Source organism: Xiphophorus couchianus, chromosome 3, assembly GCF_001444195.1.
Source record: "Xiphophorus couchianus chromosome 3, X_couchianus-1.0, whole genome shotgun sequence".
Taxonomy (NCBI): Eukaryota; Metazoa; Chordata; class Actinopteri; order Cyprinodontiformes; family Poeciliidae; genus Xiphophorus; species Xiphophorus couchianus.
In genome coordinates, this window is record NC_040230.1 from 12,065,696 (window position 1) to 12,092,666 (window position 26,971).

Sequence of the window (26,971 nt, forward strand, 5' to 3'; positions counted from 1 at the left end):
TGAATATTTTTGTTTTAAAGTGTAAAATAGAAATTGTTTTTATTTTTTTAATTAACCCCGTAGCTAACAGGAGACATACAAATAAATCAGATTAAAAAGAACCAGCCTATAGTTGAAACCCATTGTGGTATTAAGAGCTTTATTTAGTCCCTTTCATACTAGAGTCTGCTTGGAAAAAAATCAACACAATGACATGAAAAAAAAACTGAATCCTGATTCACACAATGAGGAAAGTTACATCATTTTCTTGAAATTTTCCATGGCTTCTGTCACTTTCTGGAGCTCGGTCTGACTCTGGCGCAGCTGTGGAGGAAAGAGGAGGAAAGTAGACGTTATTTACCGGGGATTTACGAGTCTTGCAGCTTCAGGAACCCTGCAAGTCAATTTCTTTTTGTCACCTTCTCCGCATCCTGCTCCTGCACCTTCGCCGGCACCTTCTCCTTGTAATCATTCTTCGCCATCTTCTCTCCCAGCTTCTCCATCTGTTTCTCCAAGTCACCTTTCTTTGTCATCAGTTTAGTCACTTCCTTCTCCACATCGATGAGACCCTGCGATGGGAGGTGTGGGGGGACGGCGTGAGGAGGAGGACAACAGTTTTAAATCATCTGGTAATTTCAGCTCTGGAAGCGAGAGCAAAATACTGGAGCAGCGATCGGAGAATGTATGCCTTGATTAGCATACAGATGATGTGTGTTTATGCATTTAGGGCCGTGTTAGTGCTGTCATGTAATTTGTCTGAGCTGCAATGGAGCATTCAGCTGATTAACAACAGAAAAACATATGGAAAATGTCAGCCCATCTGTTGCATATTCAGCCTAATTTACACAAATATAACAAGAGGATGCGGCAAAACTAGACACACTTTACCGACAGGTGAAGTTCAACTTGACTTGAAACTTTTAGAAAGATTTTTCACACTTTTCCAGGCAAAACATTATGACCACCTGCCTAATAGTGTCTCTATTGCTACCACAACAGACCAATGCTGTCAAGGAATGGATTACCTGCCATTAAGATAGACAGAAATAAGCTAAAATATTTTGTTTAATAATGTAATGTTCACCGAGACCAGGAGTGTCCAAAGTGAGACCGTTTACGGCACTGAGAATGATTCTTTGATTACAGCTCAAGAATAAAAGCACATTTATTTTTCCAGTTCAGGCAGGTGATGTGGATCTACATTTAAAAACAGTGGAAGATTACATTTTCAATGGCATTAAAAAATAATAATAATTAAATAGACAAAATCTCGAAATGGAAAATGTGAGGTGCAACATAATTTATTCATCCAGTTAATTTATTGGTAATAGGAACCAAAAACCTCCAGAGGCTTTTTACTAAAATGCAGACTTGGTCTCACACATTTAATACATTTGGTAAAGAGAAAGCAAGAATTTAGCAACAGATCCTGTTCTTGTTGCTAAAAAGACACAAAGAAATCCAGAAAAAAACGTTAAAAAAAATTAGGATATAGTTTGCTACTGATTTAATTTTCCCTTGTCTAGAGAAATATGAAATATTTGCTTATTTTATTGAAATATTCTGTTTAGTTTATTGTTTATTTAGCAGGCAAAACAAATAATATATAAAAGTTTATGGTCCGTAGAGAACTTTCAACTGGATATTTTTGGTCTCCATTTCAAAACGTTTGGACACGACGGACCTGGACAGCAGAATGGACTGGAGACACAAAATGTCCACTAGAGAGGACAGATGCAGCATCAGAGCCAAACAGCTCAAGGTTTTATAAAAACATTGTTTCTGCTGTAGGGATTTTTCTGGAAGTTGAACGAAGGAAGCTTAATATAAACTAACATTTGTAACAGTTGCATATTCATATAATCTAGTTTCCTTTTGGTATCAATTAAGAATTTTTTTAATAGATTGTTTTTTTAACATAATAGATACAATAAAGTGTCTTCAGTCAGAGGCCTCTTCTGACGGGCTGTAAAACGGACAAAATTATTTTATCTTTTTTAACAACTTAATTTTGCACTGAAGCAGAACTTCATGGTTTTTCCACCACATCTCAGAAATTCACTGAGGGCCGGAGGCAAAGTCAACACGACTTTGCCTCCGGACTATTGCTCAGACTGTTTCATTTCCCTTTGGTATAAATAAAGTATTATATTTTAATTGTATTCCCACTTCCCACGTGTAGTAGGGAACATTATTGTGCCGAACGAGGCCACAGCACCAGATCTGACTTGTCAAACTAACCCAGATCTTTACATTTCTCCATTTTTTCCGCATCTAAATTTTCCCGCCCACCAGCAGGTGCCATAATTAGGACGCTACGAGTGTTATTCACTTGCCTTATGTTAGGAACTCATAAAGAAGTGCACAAAAGCATGAACATAAATGGTTGCTATGGAGACTAGGCGACCCCTAGATACCACTCCTTACTGTGGGTGTAGAAAGCCTTAAAAAGTTTCTTCTGCGGCTGCAGTAGCATCATCTCATACTAACAGAAGCTGCTGCAGGTGTTTTCTTTCTCTACCTTACTAGGTAGTTAGAAAACTGAAAGCCTAAATAAGAGAAAATGCTTATTATTGTGTAGATTTCACCGATATGATCGGCTATTTTGGTAAAACAGAACTTAAATTATTTAACAACTGTTCTCAAATAAAACATTTTAGTACATTTTTCAGACGCTTCTCAATTAAAAATGTATTTAATTTAAAGATTTTAAACACCTGTACTGTGGACAATAAACTGTGGAGGTCATAGTCTATACAGAGGAGCGATTATTATCATATCTCCTCAACTCCAACGTCTCTCTGCTTTCTAACCATACAGAGTTTTAATCAGAAGCAGCAAAAGCAAATGAGGTGGATTAGCAGCTTGGCAACAACTGAGGGTGTCATGCAGGACATGTTACTGTGGAATATCATCTTCTGCCCAGAAACTGAGCTGTTAGCATGTCATACTGCTAGGCCTGTATGACATGCTTTATTTATAGAAATAAATCCATTAATCACATGATAAATTAAAGCCAACTCAATAATTTCCATTTGCATTATTTATCGTTTTTCTCTCTTTCTACCAAAAACTGGATTATAAAAGACATGGTTGTGGCAAAATGTATCAATAAAACTACCCATTAAACCGTTAAAATATTAGGTGTCTGCATTCATTAAGCCTTCTTAAATTTGAATAACATTAAATTTTTTTTGTAACTTGGCAGAATACAGATAAAAAAATGTTTTGTGTCTCTATATGGCAGGCCAGATTTGGCCCCCAGGCTTTTAGTTTGACACGAGAGGTAAAAAAAGAAAGAAACAAAATAATGTGGCTGCATTACTTTGCTTATCCTTCAACGATCACATTCAAACTCAAGCTAAGCATTAGTCAGTCACACCGGCTGCACTAGGAAGATTTTTGCAACATTTACTTATTTGCATTTCGCAACAAAAGCCACAATCTGAACAGAAGCCACCAGAGGAATCTCACTGGCACAGGAATCAGTCCGGAGATGGCTAAAAAATAATTTCCCAAGCTGGAGATCTTATGCAACACAGAGCAGACTGTCATCATGTAGAGATGATACGATCATCCCTTCAAAATTAATAAAAAGACTAGAAGAAACCCGGTCTGGTCGGCTGTCGAGAGGCACGCTGGAATGGATTTTATGGAATCGATTATCTTCATGTTTCCCTCTGAAAGATTCTTCCTTGTATTTTCTGTTGGATGGTTTTATACCCAGGAAAGGCAGAAAAAGCTCCTGAAATTCACCTTCTCCTCATGTTTTACATCACAAAAACCTGGCATCTTAACACGGCTGTGCAGGCTTTTCAAACCCACTGTCTACTCTGTCAAACCTATTTACAAATTCGACATTAGGGCTGCCTTTAAATGCACTGACTCGGATCACAGTGACGGTCTCTGCGGTCTCAATTTGGAGCACATTAAAGCACTTAAAAATCCAAGCGCGTTAACCCATTTCCAGCACAAAGGAGGAGTCGGATTACTGAGCTCTCACCTTGAGCATGAGGTTGACAGTACATCTGTCAGAAGCGATAGCCACAGCGCAGCCTTCTGGGACCGGCTGGTCGGCTGTCAGAGGGATGACGGCCTGAGAGTAAGACAAGGTCTGAATCTGCAGGCTGTATTTCTGCAGCAGAGACACGGTTGCAGCATCTATGCACTGCAGGTAGCCTAGAAGATGAAACACAGGGCAGATTTTAGTCAGCAAGTAACATTAGGTTAAGCTTTAATGCAGCAATATGCACTTAAAATTTAAGCTACATTTGTGTTAAAAAATGTGTGGGAGTGAGAGAAATAAAGGAGTATATAATCTAGAAGTAATGGTGCTAAGTGCCTCAACTTTATTTAAGTGCAGGACTTGAACTATGCAATTACTTCCCACCACCTCTATTCATGTCACGGAGGCAGAGAGAGCCACCCAGCATGCTTCCAAAAAACCAACAAAAGAGATTGTGGATAAAAAGCGAAAGCCTCGAATGTAAATTTGAATAAAAAGAAGTTTTAAGAGTCTCTGCTTTCTTACAGTCGGCTCTGGTCTTTGTCAGGTTGTAGTCGGCCCTCAGAGATCGGATCGTCTTGACCACCGTCATGATGAACTCCATGTCGCGGTCGACCTCTTCGCTGTTCCAGCAAAACTACAAGAAGGGCATCACAGGAACACTTTTGGCTCAAAAAGCAAAGAGAAGCACATCGCTAGCAAACAAACTGCACAATCTAAAGTCGAGATTAACTTAATTCCTTCTAGTAGCTCTGTGTTTTACCTCTGTGGTGTCTGGGTAGGACGTGACGCAGATGCTGGATGGATCAGTCTGAGGTTTCCGTCGAGGTAACCTCTGGTAGAGTTCCTCAGTGACGAAGGGCATCAAGGGGGAAAGAAGACGCAAACCCACGTCCAAACAAGTGTAAAGGGTCTGCCTGCATACTTCGGCTTGCCTCTGGGTGGCGCTGTCTTCGTCTGCTTTAATGAACACCGGCTTCACACTTTCCTGCAATACAAAGGCTTTGTTATGGCCCATAATCCATCCACCCAGGGTCTACAACGCTTGTTCTTGCAGAGTCATCGCCTTCAAATCAAACGAAATTTGTGTCAAATGTTTGAGCAGCAAAAGTTTTCATTTGTCATTTGTGTCGCTATCACTTTAAAAAGTCATCAAAGGCCAACAACTTCTCCCACATTTACAAAATCAAACTAATTTGGTGTCGATAATCATCTGTGCTGCAAAATTATTTTAGCTGCACAAACCAGCACAATTAATTTATATCAGTCTCATTTGACTTTGTTAATGTGTGTAATCTGTGGAGTGCAGGGTGAGCTCTGAGAAGCTTTTTTTTAAATCTTAAAAGTTATAAAAAGACTTATGTCCAGGTTTATCCTGCAAATGTTAAACTGAATGTTAAATTGAATAAGGTTGTGTGTCTTTTGTAAAGGATCGACTCCGACTGAACTGATCAGATTTCTTCTATCGAAGCTTTTTATTTCAATTTTAAGAAACTTTTTCTGACAAAATTGCATTTTATCACTACATTCTCACAATTAAGCAAAACTTCTCAAAGCCTGGCCCTAATATTCTGTCGTACAACTCACAGAAGGGATAAATGAAATAAAAACTACTATTTGAGGACATTTCTGTCATTTGTTTTGAAAACTGTAATCGGATATGGACAAAAAACTTGTACATTTTATTCTTAAGCTGTATTGCCCAGCCCCAATGCCACTGCTGCAAAAGTTGGATATATTTTAACACTTTTTACACATCTTTACTCTCTTTTCTGACATAAACTAAAAGTAGCGGCTCTTACCAAGTAGACGTCACAGAGCTCATAGAGCCAGAAGTTGTAGACGGCAGTGGTGATGGCTGGGAAATCGTAGGCCTTGAAGCCATCGTCACACAAAGCCACAGCCGCACTCAGCCTGGACAGGATCCACCTGTCTGCCACGCTCTCCTCTCCAGACAGCTGAACAGATGTGCCGTTTAGCATGTAGAAATCCAAATAAACAACACAGAAGATTTACTGCTGCAGTAATAAACAATAAAACATATTTGCATTCATCACCTGCCACCTGTCTTCGCTCTGTCTCATGATCTCACCTGGGCTTTTTCTGAGGGAACAAAGTTGTCTCCAAGTGTTTTCATTGCAAACTTCACAGCGTTCCACAGTTTGTTGCAGAAGTGACGGTACCCCAGGATGCGGTTGACATCCAGGTTGATGTCCCTTCCTGGGAGAAAAAAAAAAAAAGACGCACATGATGATTTAGTAAGGCAGGATTTTATAAATGTATCCACCTATTCTAACAGCAGTGATGTTTTTGTATTTATTTTTTGGTTTTTATGACAAAATGGGCGGTCGTCAAAGAGAGAATAAGAAACTCTGTGAGGGATTTCACCTTGGCTGGTGTAGGCGCACAATGCGAACCGGAGAGCATCTGTCCCACACTCTGGGATGCCGTTTGGATAGTCTGACTTCTGGCCTTGCTTCGCCTTCTCCACCTCTACAGGATCCAAGTTACTGTCCGTCAGCTGAGCATGAAGACCCTACAGGAAGAGGAGTAACAAATTTTAATAATATAAATCCAATTTCAGGGGCTCCAGGTCTGGAAATGCTAAACAGCAAATTGAAAAATGTTTTCCAGATTTCATTCTTTACTTGTGACAGATGAAAATATAGATTAGTTGTAATTAGTTGAAATTACAACTAATTCCAATGTATTTTACTGGTCAAGGAAAAGATTTTGGTTTGTCTAAGAATCGTCAAATAATTGGCATCAAGCAGAGGAAGCAGAAAGTGAAACTGGGTTGAGAGCAGTCCAACACATTCATAAAAACTGTAAGAATAGTGGGGAACAACCATCTCTGTCATTCAGGATTTTTTATTTCACTTTTTTTCCTCAGTGATTGATGATCACTTAAACGTTTGGTGTCATCAAAAACAAAACAAAAAAACGAATTGCACTCAGGACTGTTTATAGTAAAAGTAACAGCATTTCCACAGACAGGAAGTCAAGAGATTGCAACTGAACAGATGTGCAGCCATAAGTAACCCACTAACCACTGAGGCTAACAGGAGGAAAATGGTTTAAATTTGCAAAGTAGAATAAAAATTGGACTCTAAAATGATGGAAGAAGATCATGTGGTCTGATGAGTCCAGATTTACCCTCTTCCAAAGTGATGCCTACTGTCTGCTCCAACAGCAGCACTGGATGGTAACAAATGTTGAGTGAAAGCAGGCTGCAATCAAAGCTGAAGGCGGTTTAAGGAAATATTAGTGTGACTTTTTTTTTTTTTTTTTTGCTCCAGCTGTGTATTTTAGGAAGCGGAGTTCTAATTTGTGGAAAATACAGTAATAATCCTAAAATGCAAAACTAAATCCCAACTGCTGTTCAAAGGGAATGTTTCACACTCAAATGTTTCTAGGCTGTTATGAAAATTGCAAACAAAATAATGTGGAAAACTTTTCGATACCCGCTGCTTCCCTGGATGAGTAAAGCTTTTATAAGGAAAAACATCATAAAGGGTAAAGTTCAGTTTACTGCAAGTGAAGCAGTGCCCCCTAGAGGACAGTGGTGCTCCAGCTGACTGAATAACTGCACGAGAGATTGATGGCTTCAATAAAAGCTTGTTGGAAGCAGAAGGAGGTGGTTAATAAAGCTTTTTATAAGAGTATGGGCTTCAGGGGGCCAAGGAGCTTGTAGAGAACATGTAAAAATAAAAAACCCAACTGGGAGACAAAGACAAGGAGTTTATCTCTGTGTGTTTGTGTCTGAGGGATCTCTGCATGTTTTTTTTTTAATAGACAAAACTCCAGACTCAATTTTCCAGAGTTCCCAGTCCTTTTCAGCCAATTTCTATAGAATAAATGCCAAATTTAACTGAATTTATTGGCTGAGGTTTCAGTAGAAGTACAGGTTTAAATGTGAAACCTGCAGAAAACAGAGCGTAAGAAAGGACGAAGGAGTGGAGGGACAGATTATCTGATAGATAAGCCAACAGATGGATGGACAGATAAAAATGGACAGGTAGGTGGCAGGACAGACAGACTGATAGAGAGACAGACGGACAGATGACTGGATGAAAAGACGGATAGATGACTGGATGAAGAGACACACAGGCAGAAACAGACAGATGGAAATGCAAAGGGATAGATGAGTGAAGCAAAAGATGGATGGATGAAAAGTTGAACAAATGAATTGATGGACAGAGATTGGTGAATGGAAAGATGCATTAAAAGGTTAGAAATGGGGAAGATGGATGGATGGATGGATGGATGGATGGATGGATGGATGGATGGATGGATGGATGGATGGATGGATGGATGATAAAGAATGATGGATGGATGGATGGATGGATGGATGGATGGATGGATGGATGGATGGATGGATGGATGGATGATAAAGAATGATGGATGGATGGATGGATGGATAGATGGATGGATGGATGGATGGATGGATGGATGGACGTCCACATGACCTGCTATAAATGTATATTTATTTATTTTTTATCTTCCTCGTCTGGTGATGGTGACCCATCCCTTTAAGTAGAAACCTCATAGAGAACGACTCCTGAAGCATTATGGGTAACGACATTAGCGACCGTTACCTCCAGGGAAATCCCGGTGATGACGTCCAGCGGGTCGATGACGTTCCCGAGGGATTTGCTCATCTTCCTCCCATGAGCGTCCCGCACCACGGCATGCAGATAAACCTGTTGAGGAGCGACGCCATCATCATTCAGGCTGATCGTCCTCCTGCTGAAGGTCGCTAAAGGTCGGCCGGCCTCACCTCTTTAAAGGGCAGCTTGCCCGTCAGTTTCAGGCCCATCATCACCATGCGGGCAACCCAGAAGAACAGGATGTCATGGCCCGTCTCCAGCAGGGTGCCGGGGTAGAACACGTTCAGGTCCTGGGTCTGAACCATGAGGACACTCTCAAAGTCACATTTTACGAGAGGTTCATGAAGTGGACATGAACCTGTTTATTGTCTTCATAAAAGTTACAGGTGAACTCAGAATCGAGGTGAAGGCACTCCCGGTTTATAAGCTCTGCTTTACAGCTCCTTATCTACTGCGGAGGAGACTGCAGCCTTTGTGGCATTTGCATCGGTAGAGAGTCAGACGAGTCTTACCTCATTAGGCCATCCGAAAATAGAGAAGGGGAAAATGCCGGACGAGAACCAAGTGTCCAGAACATCCTCGTCTGAAACACGAGAGCAGAAGAAGGTTAGCTCATCTGCTCAAATAGTTGGTTAAACTGAATTAATTAGGTGAATCTGCGTAGTTGCAGACCGGATAACCGAGGTACTGAACGAGCTAAACGAGTAAATCTCACCCTGCCGGAGGGAAATTTTATCCACAGACACATTGAAGCGTTTTGCTGCTTTTTCTTTGGCCTCCTCCTCTGATCTGCCACTCACCCAGTAATGACCATCCATGTCCTGGAGATAAAAAAAAACGCAAGATATGAGCAATACTGATGCAAATAGCTTTTGCCTGTCATCTAAAACCCTCCACAGCAGAAAGAAGCGATAGATGTCAGTTTACCTCGCCACGTTTCACAGAGGGATCATTAACTGTGACGAAATAGGCAGGAATACGGTGACCCCACCACAGCTGCCGGGAGATACACCAGTCTCTACAAAAAAACATGGAGGAGAATTTAAAACGGCTTTTAAATTATTGATTTTTGAAACAAGATGTCGACAATTTGTGAGAAATTGCTTCTGAAAAAAAGAAGCAAAGTTTTGCATAAATTTCCTGTCTCATAGTTACAAACTTTTCCAGATTTAGTGAATCCAAAAAATTACAAATGGTTTAAGTCACGTGTGTCAAACTCAAGGCACGTGGGCCAAATCTGTCCTGCCTGAAGATTTTATGTGGCCCTCTGGACTATAAAAGTAGAATCTTAAAGATAACAGCTGTGTTTTTTAAAATGTATTTGTTTTGTGCCAAATTAGATAAAGGTGAAAACATGTTTAGTACTGTTTAATGTAAAGAAGTTCTCACCAAATGCAGCTTCAGCTGTTTATTAAGAGATAGTTTTCCCAACACATTCTGCCACAAACGGACCTTTAAAGACATTCTTGATCGTGATGTGGCCCAAAATGAAAATGAGTTTTATATAGCAGGCTGAAGCTACATTTGCTAAATTCTTCTCGTAAACATTAAACCTTTAATAATGAAGCGTCATCAAACAGAGATCTGCTTGTTCCACATGTAAACAACAGACTGCAGGTTTCTGTTTTGTTCCAAGAGTAAAATCTGAGGCAAATCCTCTCCTGCCAAACCAGTATGAGCACAAATTCCAGTCATGGGTATTTTCCACCTGCAAATCACAAGGTTACAAACTGACTTTTGTAACCTTGTAAAAGAATAATGGCTGAGAATTTTATCTTTGTGCATCAATAGAAAATAATTTGTGTTTGTAAAAAATAAACACACAAGCTACAATTTTAGTTTTTTGTTACAGATACAAAGAAACTACAGGTAAAACTTTACTTCGATTGCTTATTTGTGAGTTTGCGTTATTTCACATCAGTTCTAAGGCTAATAAATAGATTCATCAACAAAAAACAAAGAATATTATATCAATAATTTCAGTATGTTCTAGTTAGTTTTATAACACAATACAGTTCCAGTAAATTATAGTTTTACCCCACTAATTACAGTTTTTACTTATTTTGGTAAATGTTCAGTTTTGATAGTTTTATAATGACCTTGGTTTGAACCTGCAGGTACGAATCTTGACAAGGATTTTCTCCCTTTCAGCTGATTGGTCATGTAAATAACAGCTCTACCTGATGTTGTCCATCCAGTTGAACCACGTCTTCAGGTGGTGATCGGGGATGATCTTGAGCTTCCCTTCCCTCACGACGTCTGCAGCCTGTTTGCCCATTTCTCTGCAGTTGACGTACCATTGAGGCTTCAGCAGCGGCTCCACAACATCCTTTGAACGGCTGATTGAGAGGAGAAAGGGCAAAGGTTAGGAAATCAGTCTAAATGGGAGACATAAATTTTAAAATAGTCTGTGCTCTACCTGCAGACGGGCACAACCATGGGGTTGTCTTTGATCTCTTTAAACTGGCCTCTGTCCTTCAGCGCCTGCAGGACGGCTGTTCTGGCCTCGAATCGCTTCATGCCCTTTGGGACAGACAGAGGAGGTGAAAGTGAGAAAGTCTGAGTCAAAATGGCTTCCCTGAGCCGAGCTGGCTAAGTGTCACAAAGAAAATGCCCTCGCTGCAGGAGGAACAGAGCTAATGAGACACTATACCAGGAAGGGTGGAGGCACGTTAATGAGCAGCCCATTTTCATCCAAGATGTTGATGAAGGCCAGATTGTGTCTCTCTCCGACCTCGTAGTCATTATGGTCGTGAGCTGGGGTGATTTTGACAGCACCTGAACGCAGAGGGTGGAGAGGGACAGAAAAGTACAGCTGTAATGAGCCAAAAGGCCCAGCTGAACAACTTTGTAATTACTTCTTCTCTTTTCCCTGTGACAAAAACTTACCTGTTCCAAAATTCATGTCCACAAAGTCGTCAAAGACTATCGGCATCTTGCGCTCGCAAAAGGGATGCAGCACGGCTTTTCCCTTCAGATGCTGGTACCTGGGGTCAGCCGGGTGGACGGCCACCGCCGTGTCTCCCAACATCGTCTCGATACGGGTCGTGGCCACGATCACTTCCTCATCTGAGGAACATCAAGTTCAGGGAATTTACTGACGGTGGGACACGGCGTCTTCGCCAAAATCACCTGTTCTGCTCCACTTTATATACCTGATCCATCCACCTTGTAAGCGAAGGACACCAAGACCCCAAACTCTACTTTCTCCTTGTAGCCGGGCACAGGGAGCAGAGTTCTGCCACCGAGCTCCTTTTTATCCACCTGGAAGACAAATATTAAAGGTTTATTGAGGAGAGAACACTGTGACCAGCACCGACAGAGGATGGGCTGGAATCAGGTTTCATTTTGTCTCCATCTGCACTTTTACAGCTCTGGTAACAAATTTACATCCACTCAGCCACTCATCGCAGGCATGAAGGTCAGTATAACTTCTAATGGTGAATTAGAGTCGTTCTTTCCCACAACTTCACTTGATTTTTAAACTAAAATAAGATGCACAAGTTCTCTAAGTGTTTAAAATGACAGAGTTCAATTAAATTAGTTTCAAACACAGTTAACCATTTGAGGTCAAGAATCGTACAAATTTGTTCATGAGACTTTTTATTTACTAGTCAAGGTAAAATTATTACTGACATGATTTTCTCATAATGGAAAATGTTTAATTTGACATAAAGTATCTGTATTTTTATGACCAAGCTTTTATAATGAGTAGAACCAAGTTTATCCAGAGACTTTTACTGAAAAGCCGACTTTGTTGCACCTAAATCAGCACTTCTCTAATTTATTAAACTCTGCTAAATATAGCAAGCATTTTAAAAGAAAGTGACCTGGATTATGTTCTCACAGCTGAGAATAAATTAGTTCAACTGAGCCTAAAAGAATTTGAAAACTAGATGCTTTTCTTTTAATACAGCAAACGTACAAGATCCTTTTTACATTTTGAATATATGATGAATAACACTCCTTTCTTAAAAAAGAAAACAAGTCACATGCCTTTATGTGATTGATTTAACAAACTGAATTAATTTTAGTAACTGAATGACCTAAAGCAGAAAAAAAATATTCTGATTTAATGTCAGACTATTCATGTTTTTAAGTCTTCTCTTAATTTTTTTAATTTTTCAGCTTGAATTGGTGGTTTTTACAGTTGCTGTTGATGTATTTCTGTGTTTTTATTTTTTGTTAAGGCATACAACACTTTGGTCAACTGCATTGTATTTAAAGTGCTTTATAGATAAAGCTGGAACGGAATAGAAAAATAAAAAGGTTATTTAACTTTTTACACGGTATATGTCAACATCACAAGCAGTTTAAAGCAAAGAGAAATGAGGACAGGTTCAAACTGACCTCTATGTCAGAGATGGCGGAGTTCAGTGTGCAGGACCAGTTGACGAGCCTCTTGCTCCTGTAAATCACTCCTTCGTCATGCATGCGGATGAAGGCCTCCTGCACTGCGTAGGACAGTTTCTGGTCCATGGTGAAGCACGCCCTGTCCCAGTCCAGAGAGGAGCCCAGCTTCTTCAGCTGGTGGTAAATACGGTCCCCCTTCCTTCAGAGGAGAAAGTTCATTTTCATTACCTGTTTATTAAAAGTCGTTTTGGATCAACTTTCAGCTGGTATTTAGACTCACTCGTTCTTCCACTTCCAAACTTCGTGGATGAAGTTCTCCCTGCCCAGATCGTGGCGGCTCAGACCTTTCTCTCTTTTCAGCTTCTTCTCCACCACCACTTGCGTTGCGATGCCGGCGTGGTCGCAGCCCGGGTTCCACAGCGTGGTTTCCCCCCGCATCCTGTGCCTAAAGAAGGACCTCATCAGCTCACTACAACTCTAAAGATGACCTGTAACGCTTCCTTGAACAGGTTAGGATACGTCTATATACTAAACATGTTCATGACGTCTCAGTGAGCTTTCTGCCCAGTTTAGCCTATTTTTAGGGCATCTTGTCACTTTAAATCCAAGTAAGCTGCTGCTGACCACGCCCCCAACTCAACGTTTTCACTCATATGAAAAAATGGCTGCAAACAGATGCGAAGTTATGCATCTTTGAAAAAAATTAATTGATTTAAAATACATTTCGTGAATAGACTATAGTAAAATTTAAATTCTTCAAAAGTATGTACATTTAAATGACATTAAAGAACAATGGAAACATCTATGGGAAAACAAAATTGAAAAATTATATTCAGCTTAAGGAAAAGTATTGTACTGGGCCCTATGGAAAGCTAAATAATCTCGAAAGCAGCAGCCCCTTTGTGCCCACAGTGGCATAAAGTAAGTATAAAGGTTTCCCTGTTGAGGAGAGAGTCGGTGTTTTGTGTGACCTTAATGTGGTTTAAGATGAGCAGCATTTTGTCCATTACTGTCCTCCGTATTCTGATTTAAGATTTTCCTGGTTGTACTTGAATGTACTTTTGTCTGTAAAGCTTGGAAAAAAAACGTAAGTGCTCTATGATGGTTGAGTTTAAATATTTAAAGATGTAATGGTATTTCTGCAGCCATTTTGTTTGGTAGGTTATGTATGTGGATTATCTTAAAAGCCCATGAGGGCTGGGGACCACTGGTAAGTGACTCTTAAATAAAAGTAATCAATCAAAAGTAGAGCTTCCTGTACAACCAACAAGTGGTTTCTGAATGGTAAGACAACAATAAAACGCTTGTGTTTTCCAGCAGCCATTGCAAAGCGCATATAGCGGTAAAACCAGCTGACCAAACGTGTTGGAACTCCATTTGGGTTGCTAGGTGATGGGAATTGTCTGCTGATTTGTAACCGTACATTCAGAAGGTTTTTGGAACATCTCATTTTCCAAACACCTAAAAACAAGAACTTATTGCCGAAACAACAGCAGGGTGTTTTTTTTAAGGGTTTCGGTTTTTAGAACCAGTAGAAACCAAAATGGAAGAACAAAATCATGCAAAGTGTGAATTTTGCAAAATTGGTGCCCTTTAAAATTCACAATTTCACTGAAACACTGCTTTGATATTTCCAGTTACAAGGCAGTGAAGTATAAATTACCATCTGGTCAAACAATCCTGAATGGCGTTGGTGAGAGCGTGACCCAGGTGAAGAGATCCGGTCACGTTTGGAGGAGGGATGCACATCATGAAGATGCCACGAGGGTTTGGCTCACTGATGTTCTTCCTCTATAAAATGTAGGAGATTAGAGTTATTGATTAAATGTTCTGATCCAGAGTTGGCATAAATAAAGAAGAGGGACACACTTACACCAAACTCAGGTTTGAAAAAGCCCTGCTTCTCCCACCATGGATACCAGGCAGCCTCCACGTACTGAGGGCTGTACGAGTCAGGAAGCGCACTGATGACGTCTAAAACCAGAGGTCACAGAGAAACGTTAAACTCTCTAAACAATTCATATTGTAAGGTGAAAATAATCATTAGTCCTGCAAAACGGAGAGGAACAACATGTCAGGATCATCAAGATAACACATGACAGCCCATATAATTAAAATTTTATCAGAATATACTCAATGGAAATTTGACTATCGAGTAAAAAGCATGGACTCCCTGCATCTTGCTATGAGAATTTAATGTAAATTTTAAAAAGGGTTTTGTGTACAAATTTATAACATACAAAATGATTAAAGAAGGAAAGCGTTTTGTGTTCTTGTTGCGGGTTGGGAGAAAGTAAAACTTAATTTCCAGGATAATTACCAACTCCTACTGCAAGAAAAATACTCAGAACAATTAATGAAGTTTGGTCTCAACTCTTCTGTGTTCCTGATTGCATTTCAATGCAAGCAGGAAAGTCTTGTAGCTATGAAGTATTTCAGTTTTTTAATGTGTCAAATAAAATTTAAAAAGATGAAGAATGACCAGATCTGCGATATTCAAACTACCTTTTTTATCTCCGGGGTTTGTAGGAATGTCGTATGTAATCACTCCAAGCTCTTTCTTTTCAGGTTTTGCCTTTTTCTGGAAGACGAAAGCAGCAAGGACCAAACACAAAGCATTTATTGAGTCATCTGTGTAATGTACATTTTGACGCTTTTTGAAATTACAAAAACACTCTTTCAAATATTATACATTTTCTGTACCTCTGCTGCAGGTTGTGTCTTTTTCTTTGCCTCCATTTCCTTCTTCTGTTGAAACTTTTCCAATTTTTCTCTCTTCTTTGCTTCCTTTTTCAGCTGCGCCTCCGTCTTTGGTGGACCTGCAGGTGAAAATTAATAAGGCAATTCAGAGATAAACATTGCTGCAAATCTCAAAATATTCCTTTATTATTTCTGAATGCCTGTGGAGGACTCGGTTTACCATTAGCAGCAGAATTGTTGGAGTCCACAGTGACATTTGCAGCTTTTCCAGCAGCATTCGGTGTTGCTGTTACTGGTCCCACTTTCTCACAAAGAGTGATCTCTCCCAGCACCTTCAGGAACTGAGGCTGGTTGATGCAGGTTGTGAACCATCTGGTCACATTGGTCACTGCCTTCCTGTCTGAAGGCTCCAACGCCTGAAAATAAAACATTAAACTAAAACAGAAAAAGACCAAGCAGGGAGAAGCGTTTAGCATAGGGTAGCGCCGCATACGTACATATTTGAACGCCAGAAGAATAGCTGTAGCAACGGCCATGTCAGCCAGAGTGAGGCTCTCTCCCACCAGGTACGTTCTCGGTGCCAAGGCCTGGTCCAGAACCTTTAGAACCCGCATGAGTTCTGCCCGCGAACTCTGCTGCAGCTGAAAATCAGTAAAGAGTTAAAGAAGAGAATTCAGACAATCTAATCTCATCAGAGGTGGATAGAGTACCCAAAATTGTACTCAACTGAGAGTACAAGTGAGACTTCAATATATATTTTTTCCTCAAATAAAATTAAAAAGTAGCTGTCCAACAAATTACTCAAGACTGCAAAAGGATTTGGTTTAAAGGCTACTCGCGCAAGTGTCCAATCATTTAATGTTTAAAAATTACATCATCAGATGAACCAAAATTCAAAGCTATGTGGTTTTTTTTGTATTTGAAAGAAAATTCAAATAATTAATATGACTTAATATACTGCTCAAAAAAATAAAGGGAACACTTTAAGTGTTAAACACCTGTTTAAGTGTTCCCTTTATTTTTTTGAGCAGTGTATAAATACTATAATTACAGAATAATATCAGGCAAAAACTACATTTTTCCCAATCAGTTTCTTTTAATATAAAATTTATGGAACTTGAACAAAATTTGTAGGTGTGTGTTTTACATACACACACCTGTAGGTGTGTGTTTTGCATACACACACCTACAGGTTGTGTATGCTTTCAGGGTAACCTAGGCAATCAAGCCTGGTTACCTAGCAACAAGCTTGTTCTTCATTCAGTAAAGTTCCTCACAGTGGGCAGATTATTCCAAAATTTTACTCAAGAGTAGTGACACTTCATAATAAAATTAAAGTAAAAGTTAAAATGACAGCATAGTATAAATACTTCTAAAAGTATTTTTTTCCAAAAAGTTCCTCAAGTAATTGTAACTAGTTACTACCCAGCTCTGAATCTCACGCAGCTCCACGTTTCTTCTCATCACAACCATAACGGTGAGCATTTGTTACTCACTTTAATGAGCAATAGAAGCTTCTTCCACAAAAACAGTGGAAGAAAACTGATGCATGGCTTTCAAACATTTTGTGTGCATGTGTGTTCAGCCCCCTTTACTCTGATGACCCTAAATAAAATCAAGAGCAATCCATCATCTGAAACAGTGGAGCAAAACTGCAAATCTACCAGCACCACATGGACTGAAAGGCTGATCAAGGAGAGCATTATATAGAGAAGCAATCAAGATGCTCATCCTAACTGCAGGGATTTATGACACAGGTGTGAAATACTCTATTATGCACTCCATAAGCTACAGTCCAATGGTTTAGATCAAAGTATATTCATGGTTTAAAATAAAACATCTAAATCCGGCCTTTCTTGAAGAGTGGAACGAAGAAAGCTAGTGTTAAAGGAAACCTGTTTGCAGTTAGCCAAAAGCCATGAAGCGACAGAACAAACATATGGAACAAAACCTGAAACTATTAGCTAAACACTGGGCAGTCCTGGAAGACAATCTTTAAGACAATCCAAAAGAGACAGAGGGCCGTCTTCCAATAGGTCAACAACCCTGAATATACAGCCAGAGCTACAGTCCAATGGTTTAGATCAAAGTATATTCATGGTTTAAAATAAAACATCTAAATCGGACTGAGAACCTCCAATCGAGCTTAAATTTTTCTGGGTAAAGATGTGCAAAGCTGTTAGAGCAGTGAGTTTTTTGGATATTTCTCTATCTGTGTCATATGATGGGTCTAGAAAGTAGAGCTGGGCAACAAATCAATAATAATATATATAAAAGTAGTTATATATCAATATCAATAGAAAATACATTTGATAGATTGTTCAATACTTTCACTGAACTCTGATTCTGAACCGCACAGCATTCTGGGGGATGTAGGCAGAGGAAAGGCTTTAGCCACTCAACTTCTAGATTAACTCAACTAAGTTACTTACTCTTTGGCTACCTGGCAACAACTTTTACAGTTACTTGTGTTTGCCTAGCAACAACCTTTACAGTAACTTGTGTTTACCTAGCAACAACCTTTACAGTAACTTGCACAGCAGAAGTTTCAGGTTTTGCCACTGTGCCTCATAACTGCTTCAAAATAAACAACAGTGTGGAGAGAAAGGAGAAACTGAACAGCAGCTCAAGAGGAAAGAACTCAACACCAGTTGGTTGTATTTCAGAACTTTGAAACAAAAAATAATTATTGATATCGACTGACATTAAACGCTTACATTGTGATAGGATTTCCAGCCACATTGCCCAGCCCTTATAAAATAAAGTATTAAAGAGGAAAGAATACTGCATCTAAATTCACAACAAGCCTTTGCCTACCTTTTTATCTACGCCCATCACTCCCATCAGAGGGAAGACCACGGCACAGGAAACTGGGGTGAGCTCGTTGTCTGCAAAGCTGAGCCACTGCCACACTTGGCTCTGTTGCTTTGAATCCACCCCAGCCCTCTTCCCCTGAAAAGCCAGGTACCATGCCACAGCACTGGCCCCGCTCAGGACAGAGTCCCCGTCCCCGGCAGCGGTCAGGGCCAGGGCGGGTCTGGAGCGGGCATTCAGGGAAGCTGGCGGATCCTCCGAGATGATCCGAGGACGAGATGATGGACAAAACTCTGCAGCGATGAGAGCCAGCAGACTCCTGAAGTCATCGGGGTGAGGGGACACGTAGAGGGTGTCCATCTCTGGAGGAGACACGGGAAGAACAGGAGTTTGGCACAACACTGAATCACGCAAACATTTCCTGTAAACGTATCACGGCTGAACAGCAACAATCTGGTTTATCCAGCGTAAAGAAAAATACTGATTATATTTATAGACTTATGTTAAAGCCGGTAATAAGTTTCAAATGTACTACTTTTTAAAAATATGGGTTATATACAATATTGCTCCCGTTGACAGCTGGAAAACATGGTGATTTTAACACCCTCTACATTTTGTTTTATTAGATTTAAAAGCTGATCTCTGTCACCACCTGTCAACTCTCAAGTCCTGCCAGGCAGGATAAGTTAGCCTTAGCTTCTCTGTCAAAGTAAAGCTTCACTTTTTTACTCTTACTCTGGGTTTTGTCCGTACTGCTGCAGCTTCAAACCCGCTGACTTTAAACAAAGTTGTAGCGCTTCCTGTGAGAAAACGCGCTTAGAGAAAAGCAATCCATACCTTTGAATGGAGCAGAGAGACTACAGCTTAGTTAGCATACACACAACCACGAGTCCGCTCGGTCATCTGCGCATGCGCCATCTGATGCAACGTAACAACAACTTCCGGTAAAATAAAAACATATTTTAATATACATATATATATATATATATATATATATATATATATATATATATATATATATATATATATATATATATATATATATATTTGTATGAAGAATGTAAAGAAAATACATCGTTTTTTTAAGTGTCTACCGATGCGGTATGATAAGAAAAAAACAGAACAATTCTAATTATTAATAATATTATTTTCTTAGTAAAAATATTAGTTACAATGTTATGGAGACTATTTCAGACAGCTGAAATATTTGGTCCCCGCCCCTTTGGCAAGTAAAGCGCAAATGTTCCCAGATCTAAAAAAAAATAATAATAATCTTTTTATATAGTGATAGATAGATAGATAGATAGATAGATAGATAGATAGATAGATAGATAGATAGATAGATAGATAGATAGATAGATAGCATTTATTGTCATTGAACAGGATTCAACGAAATTTCTATTCCAACTCCCGTGCAAAATAAACAAACACACAATAATAATAATAACAATATATACAACTAAAATTAACTAAAGGCACTCAACCATACCAAAGAAGTAGCAGCAGGTCCAATTATGGCAAAGTACAGATGATGTGACAGTGCAAAGTGCAGAACAATATGGCTGTGTGGGGGTGGGGGATATGTATGTGTGACTGCGAGGTTATGATATGTGTGGCGGGGGGGGGCGGCAGGGAGTAATGGCTCTGACGGCTGTGGGGAAGAAACTGTTTCTCAGTCTATTTGTTGTAGTCCGTATATTCCTGTACCGCTTGCCTGATGGCAGCGGCACAAACAGTCTGTGGTAAAAAAATACAGTTAAGGACTTACATGTAAATATATTACCTGTCAGTTATGGAGGAGGGATAGATTATTTCAAACAGCTGAAATATTTGGTCTCCGCCTCATACCTTTGGCAAATAAAGAGAAAATGTTCCCAAATCTACAGGATATTTTGTGCATAGCGAGAGGAATAAATACATTTAAACACAAGTAAATTATTTACCTCCCATGTTGTAGAGGGGGAAAACATTATTTCAAATAAATATTTGGTTCTCCCATAACTTTGGCAAATTAAGAGCAAATAATAATAATAATAACGTATTATTATATGAATATATTTTATCCACTAATCTGTCATATTTTACATTAGAACTCAATTTGCCAAAAAGCCTACTTTAATCTGTTCAAGAAGTCTTTTTTCAGGTCCCGCCATCTAGCTTCCATCTTTATTACATCAAAAATAAAACATTATAAATGCACACAATGTGTTGGAAGACAGTGTTTGGCGCCTGATTGATAATCAGTGAGGCTAAAGAGAACATAACAATAGTTGGAAAAGGACACAAAAAATTAAACAAAACAAAGAACTCCACACCAGACAAGGTTTATTTATTTATTTTAGAGTTTTTTGGTTGTTTTTCTAACAGTAGCTGTCGATCAAATTAAAAGTTACGACCTTAGCATGATTATGTGAGTCGTTTTACCGAGATTGGCTCAGAAGCGTCGTGAGAATGGTCGAATCCGCCTCTCTGGCTGCAATGCGGGCTCCCGCCACAGGGGGGAGCAAGACCTGAGCTCTAATTTTTAATCACGGGTTTTGCAGCGTGGAGTTAGCATGTTTTTCCCATGGATGTGTGCATTCTCTCCAAGTCTTCCAGCTTCCCCCAATCGTCTAAAATATGCATGTTAGATTTAGCTGGCCACACTATTCGCCTTTAATGTCTCTGTGCTGCACTGTGATGACCTGTGACCTGTCCAGGGTAAGCTCCCCTTCTCATCCAGTGACACCTTGAAACCAACATCAATCCGCACCCCTACGAGGACTAAGCAGCTATTCAAAATGTATGGATTTTGAATGAAATGACTGTGATTTTATGTATCAATAATGAAAACAAAAAACTAACAAAATAGAACATGCTAGGATTGTAAGCTTTATTTAACTTTACAGGTGCTAAAATCCGACACAGGAGTTGAGTTGAGCCTTTTGATCCCAAAGCACAGTGTGTGTTTTTATAAATCAGATCTCTCAGATGCAGCAGATTATTTGGACAGCCAGCTTTCCACAGTGATCTATAGCACATTGTGCAACATTTCAACTTTATCACATTAAGACAAAACCTGAAAACTCTTCTAAGGCATATCAAATGACATCAAGTTTTAATTTTTCAGCTTCCTGGTTGCATAAGTGAAATCCAAACCAAAACTGAATATAGACACTTTATTTATGGCTTTGTCTAAACCTTTCACCCTTTTACTCTGATTCCTTCCCAAACGCCTCTCTTGCTGCACCAAAAACCACATTTAGCATCCCTATTATAAAATTTCCTCCCATTGTGAAGACGCTGCCCACTCCGCTCCCGGTTCTCCAGGCCAGCCTGCCCAGACCGCCGCCCACAGCCTGAGCTTGATCCCCCATCTCCGACACCATGGTACCCACATAGCCTTCAGTCTGCTCCCACAGCTTCCCTCCAAAGAACTTGGTCAGCCACCAGCTATTATCCAGAACACCACCAAAAATCCCCACTGTGTCTCCGGCCAGGGTTCCCATGCCCGTCAGGCCGGTGTGGCAGCTGCTCAGCAGGGCCTCCGCCATTGACGAAGAACAGTAATAAACACTGGAGAAGCACGTCTCCCCAACACCGAGCAGCATTTCTCCAGCTGATCCCGTCCAGGAGAGGAGGTCAGAGGTGAGGAGGTGGAACAGCGTGATGGTGTTGCCAGGCAGTGCGGACAGGACTCCTATATCTTCCTGAAGAACATGAGTCACCTGAAGAAGAAAAGGGCGTGAGAGGAATCTAACCATGAAACCATGTAACCATACCAGATCTGTTAACTAATACTCTGTTGTACATTTCACCAAAAAATCTGCATGTTTAAGACTTTTACCACATCTTTACTAGTGGTGCCAGTAAGTGTAGAGAGTTGTATCTAATGACAGAAGGCCTCTGTGGCTTAAAAACAAAAATAAAAGGCAGGATTTAATGCTTATGCTGCATCACCTGAGCAGGAAATTCTGTGACAGTGGAGAACACTGGGCGGAGAGGAGCTTTCAGGATGGACAGGGTGGTGGACAGGACGTAGAGCAGAGTGCTGGTGGAGTTTGAGTCGTCTTCAGGAACAGATTCGCTGTACTGCTGCACCCTGCTGCTGACAGAAATTACAGATTCTGCTGCGGTTTCCTCTGAAAGGTCAGAATCCTCCGATTTAGCATCAACACCAACCCTTTCCTCCGGCGTTGAATCTTTGCTGCTCTCCTCTAAGTCTGCCTTTGCATGTGGGTCAACAGTTTCTGAATTCACATCTGTTTGTGCGGCATTTGTATGAAGCGCGTCGGTGTGAAGCCCCTCTGCGGCTGCAGCTGTCTCCCTGTCTTCTCCCCCACAGCCTTCAGAGAACAGCTCCTCCACCCCTAACATCTCCTCCAGCTCCTTCATGCTCACTTGCCTCTCCGCCTCTTCTGTCTCTTTGATTAACCCCACACTGAAGCCGCTCTTCCCCTCTGGAGGAGCGCAGCACGCTGCCGTCCACAGCGGCTTGGCCTGACAAGCTTTGTCTCCATCCTCTGCTGCCCCGAGACGTCCTGCTCCTGTCAGAACGTAGACACCCCCTCCTAAAGCGGTGCACTTGGGAATGATGCTGGACTGGATCAGTGCCGCCACTGTCGAGTCCCACTGTTGAAGCGGAGAGTCAGATGGATCCTCTGTTGCTCCTCTAAGAAGAGCTGGAACGGCGACTTTGACACCATGTTCTTCCTCTGTCTGCCAGGAAAAAAAGAATCAAATGAATTATTACTTTTACAGGAAATCAAACTTTTTTTTTGTTGTAAAAGCTCCAACCTGAGTATTTTTCCAGCATTGTGTACTATTTGAATTCAATACTTCTGTTAATATTTAATTTTCCAGGCATGTAAAAAGTCTGCAAGGTTAATTTTTCTCCCTCCACAACTTCTTCATCTTCTCATGAATGTCTCCAAAATGCATTTCTAAAATCTGAGTCATGCATCTGCCAACTGTTTGCACTGGGACTGAAAACATCACCTGCCAATAAAATACAGGTTAGAAATTAACAGCAACGTACATTATTATTGAGGTTTGTAAATTAACATCCTGGTGACCTGTTGAATTAGAAGTCTGATAAAAGACACTTAATTATCAGTTTCTGACTCTTTTCTCAACTTTGTAGACTGTTGTGTTAATGAACAGACCTAAATGATTATTGATATGCTGGAAATTATATTTAGCTTCTTCAGCTCTTTGGACTTTCCTCAATGGCTCTGAGTAACCCTGACTTCAAATGATACAGAATCAATTAATGTTTTAAATATAAATTTAACAGCAAATTGTTGTTTGAGGCATTGTTTTTTATGTAATAAATTGATTTTCAATGACAGAATGTCACTAAATACACTACTGACATTGTTTCACATCTTTTTTTGTCATTCCACAGAAGAAACAGCTAAATTTATATGTTTTTCCTTATTTTAAAATCTAAAAACAGATATGGTATTGGGTTCTTTAACAATGACAATAAATATTCTGAAGTAGGTATTTACTAAAAGTTGTAAGTTGTCTTTTTAAAGGTCATGTAACATTTGTGGATCTAAATAGGTCATATTTAGCTGGACTGAGGGCAAATTCGGCTCTTAGGATTTCAAAGGCTAAACGACAGAGTTAAGATTTTTGGGTTATAAATGTGATAAGTATGCCTTTTTAAAATATTTTTCGATCAATCATCCCTTCGTTGCTTCCAGGTGGCTCAGAAAGTTTCAGATGAAATATGAACAACAGATCTGGGCTTTAACTGGGTCAATTTTATGCATAAATACCCTTTGATCTAAACCAGGAGTCTCTAACTCCGGTCCCGGAGAGCTATCTTAGTTTTTATATACATTTCTGTTCCAACACACCTGAATCATTTGAATGACTCATTATCAGGTTTTACAGAACGTGGAGACAGGCTGATGTCAGAGATTTGAATCAGGTGTGTTGCAGCAGGGATGTGTCTAGTAACACACGATAAATGGATGCAGTCTCCTGCAACTCCAGCTATATATTATCTTTTGCAGCATCCAACACAGGGGTCTCAAACTCCAGTCCTCGAGGGCCGCTGTCCTACAGTTTTTAGATGTGCCACAGGTACAAAACCCTGGAATGAAATGGCTTAATTACCTCCTCCTTGTGTAGATCAGTTCTCCCAGCCTTGCTAATGACCTAATTATTCTATTCAGGTGTGGTGCAGCAGAGGCACATCTAAAAGTTGCAGGGCTGCGGCCCTCGAGGACTGGAGTTTGAGACCCCTGATAACAGGTTAGTAAGTCCCACAGCATGATGCAGCCAGTTCGTTTGGGATGTTATTTATCTAGCACATATACTGTTTTGCATTCAGGACAATGCAAAACACAAGAAGAAGGTTTTGACCAAAGTACCTTGTTTGCTGTGTTTTGTTTACTAACGATTATTTTGAAAAAGTTACTAAATAATTCAGTTCTGTTTTTTAAAAAAGAAAATAATAATTTTATTGACTAAAGTGCAATAACAGCATTTATTTAGTGAATTTGAACTTGGTGAAGCTAAATCTGTGTCACTTGAGCAGTTTTGGGTGAAACATGTTTTAAAAGGTGTTTTTATCTTAAATGTAAAATCTATATATATTTTGTAAAGTTTTGGCTTAAATACTGATCTGAATATGTTGTTTTTTTCAACAATATGACCTTTCTTGAGTCTGTAGACTCCAAGTAGCAATTAATTAATTCCTAAATTAGTTGATGATTATTCAATAATCGATTCATCACAACTATTCTGATTAATTGTTTCTGCAAACAGGACTTCAACTCTTCCATAAAGTCCAGATCGCTGGAGGACACAGCTGATCCAGTCAACTGATTCTCCTGGCTGAGCTCTGGATCTGTGCAGCTCCTCCAGAGTTACCATCCTCTGTGATTCACTGATAAATGCTCTGCTTTCATCAGTGAGATTAGGTGTCATGCCTGGACAGGTTTGGAGCTGCAACACTCTTTCCATTTTCAGATGATGGGTTGAATCTTTGTGAAATCTTCAAAACATGGGGTATTATTTTATAACGTATCTCTGCTTCTTTATCTCTGACCTGTCTGCTGGTCTTTATGATGCTGAGGCCTTCAAGGAACAACAGGATTTATTACAACTAGGTGCGCTCGAAGGCAGCCGGTTGCCTAGGATTTAGCTGAATTAGAGATTACTCTGTCTTGATCTACCACATAAAACATTAATTTGATACACTGAAGTTTGTGGTTGACAAAACACCTTTGGAAGCAATATCTGAGTCCAAAGAGAAACAGACACTTCACAGAATGCTATTAAAGTGTGGTGTCTAAAAGCTTTTTATGAAGAAATGCGGAGGGATTAGACTTTTAAATAACACCATTTTCTTTTTTCATTTCATGTTATCAAAACTGTGACACATGTATCCTTACCACAGCCTCCCCCTCCTGCAGCTCCTCCTTCCCCGTCCATCCATGGCTGAGATGGAAGGCTGAGCAGACAGCCGTGGCACAGGTCGGCCTGGACAGAGCGGTGAATGCCCGTCCTCCCGGCAGTCTGTGGCAGTGTCGGTGCAGCGGCGGCTCAGCTGCGGCTCCCCGGGGAGGAGTCTGTCTGTAGAAGCAGCCGTCACAGAGGGTGAAGCCTGGCTCCGAGTCATGCTCAGCTGGAAGAGACAGGCCCGGGCCCAGCTGCGCCAGCAGCCACACCGCAGCAACATTCAGCAGCATGGTGAGTGCTCAGCTTATCTTCCCTCTCTCACACACAGTGAGAAGGGAGAGGCTTATAAATTATCCAGTGGTTTCCTTGTATAGATGGAGAAGATAAATAATGGCTGCTGATGGGCTTCTTGCTTCACCCCCTCACTGACTCCTCGCTCCGTCCTCCGGTTTATCTGCAGCCATCCCTGCCTTCCTCTCCTGCCAGACGAGCTCAGAGAGGACGAATCAGTGGTTGCAGGAGCAATCTTGCTTACTCCTTCATTTCCCTGTCCCCCTGACAGCCTCGCCCCCCTCTGTCAGTTCCACCCTCCGACTCTCCCTCCGGCTGTTTCTGCACCTCACCACTCCCTCTGCAGCTCCACCTTTACCTCTCACTGCTGTAATACACACAACCTAAGCCAACACCTACTGATTACCTGTAAGTCTGCATTCCCAAAAATCGGTTTGAGCACAACCAACAAACCTTTAAACTCTATTATTCTTGAGAGTCCTTACTCGATAAAAAACACTGAAAACAGAGCAAAAGAGCTCTACAATTATCAGAGTCTGTTGATGAAATCCTCATTAAACTGTAATTCCAACAGCAACACGTTAACCCTGAACACACACGCCTACTTCCATGCCCTGCAGATTAAAGCCGACTTTCCCTAATATCAGCAACATGCCTGCTGAGGCATGATTCTGGAACAGATGGGTTCTTACAAAATCATTATGAGGCAAAGGCGGCGTAAACACAAAATCTTCACAGAGCAAGTGTAAGACTGAAGAAAAACATCTCAAGCAGTTCAGACAAAAACAAGACTTGGAGCTCAGCCAGAATGCTTTCACAT

At 40.4% G+C, this 26,971-nt stretch overlaps 2 protein-coding genes across 3 annotated transcripts; both read right to left on the minus strand.

Annotated features, from left to right (window-relative positions):
* Positions 1-122: 122 nt before the first annotated feature.
* Positions 123-19,395, minus strand: vars1 (valyl-tRNA synthetase 1). Of its 2 annotated transcripts, none has more exons than XM_028008267.1 (28): positions 19,300-19,395; positions 18,466-18,824; positions 16,146-16,289; positions 15,869-16,064; positions 15,652-15,767; positions 15,454-15,529; positions 14,822-14,922; positions 14,612-14,739; positions 13,229-13,393; positions 12,946-13,147; positions 11,751-11,859; positions 11,485-11,664; positions 11,249-11,373; positions 11,015-11,118; positions 10,776-10,934; positions 9,523-9,613; positions 9,311-9,416; positions 9,108-9,178; positions 8,766-8,891; positions 8,584-8,688; positions 6,374-6,521; positions 6,078-6,205; positions 5,788-5,943; positions 4,749-4,973; positions 4,511-4,622; positions 3,983-4,158; positions 399-548; positions 123-303 (listed from the first exon to the last, which is right to left on the minus strand). In XM_028008267.1, the coding sequence occupies exons 2-28, from the start codon at positions 18,820-18,822 to the stop codon at positions 235-237; spliced, it is 3,825 nt and encodes a 1,274-aa protein (XP_027864068.1). In that variant the 5' UTR covers positions 18,823-18,824; positions 19,300-19,395; the 3' UTR covers positions 123-234. The 2 variants fall into 2 exon arrangements, with proteins under 2 accessions (XP_027864068.1, XP_027864077.1); XM_028008276.1 differs by lacking the exon at positions 19,300-19,395 and adding an exon at positions 19,198-19,277.
* A 1,921-nt stretch (positions 19,396-21,316) lies between these two features.
* Positions 21,317-26,434, minus strand: LOC114138941 (uncharacterized). The gene is made up of 3 exons (XM_028008450.1): positions 25,854-26,434; positions 22,402-23,160; positions 21,317-22,169 (listed from the first exon to the last, which is right to left on the minus strand). The coding sequence occupies exons 1-3, from the start codon at positions 26,148-26,150 to the stop codon at positions 21,654-21,656; spliced, it is 1,572 nt and encodes a 523-aa protein (XP_027864251.1). The 5' UTR covers positions 26,151-26,434; the 3' UTR covers positions 21,317-21,653.
* Positions 26,435-26,971: the final 537 nt, after the last annotated feature.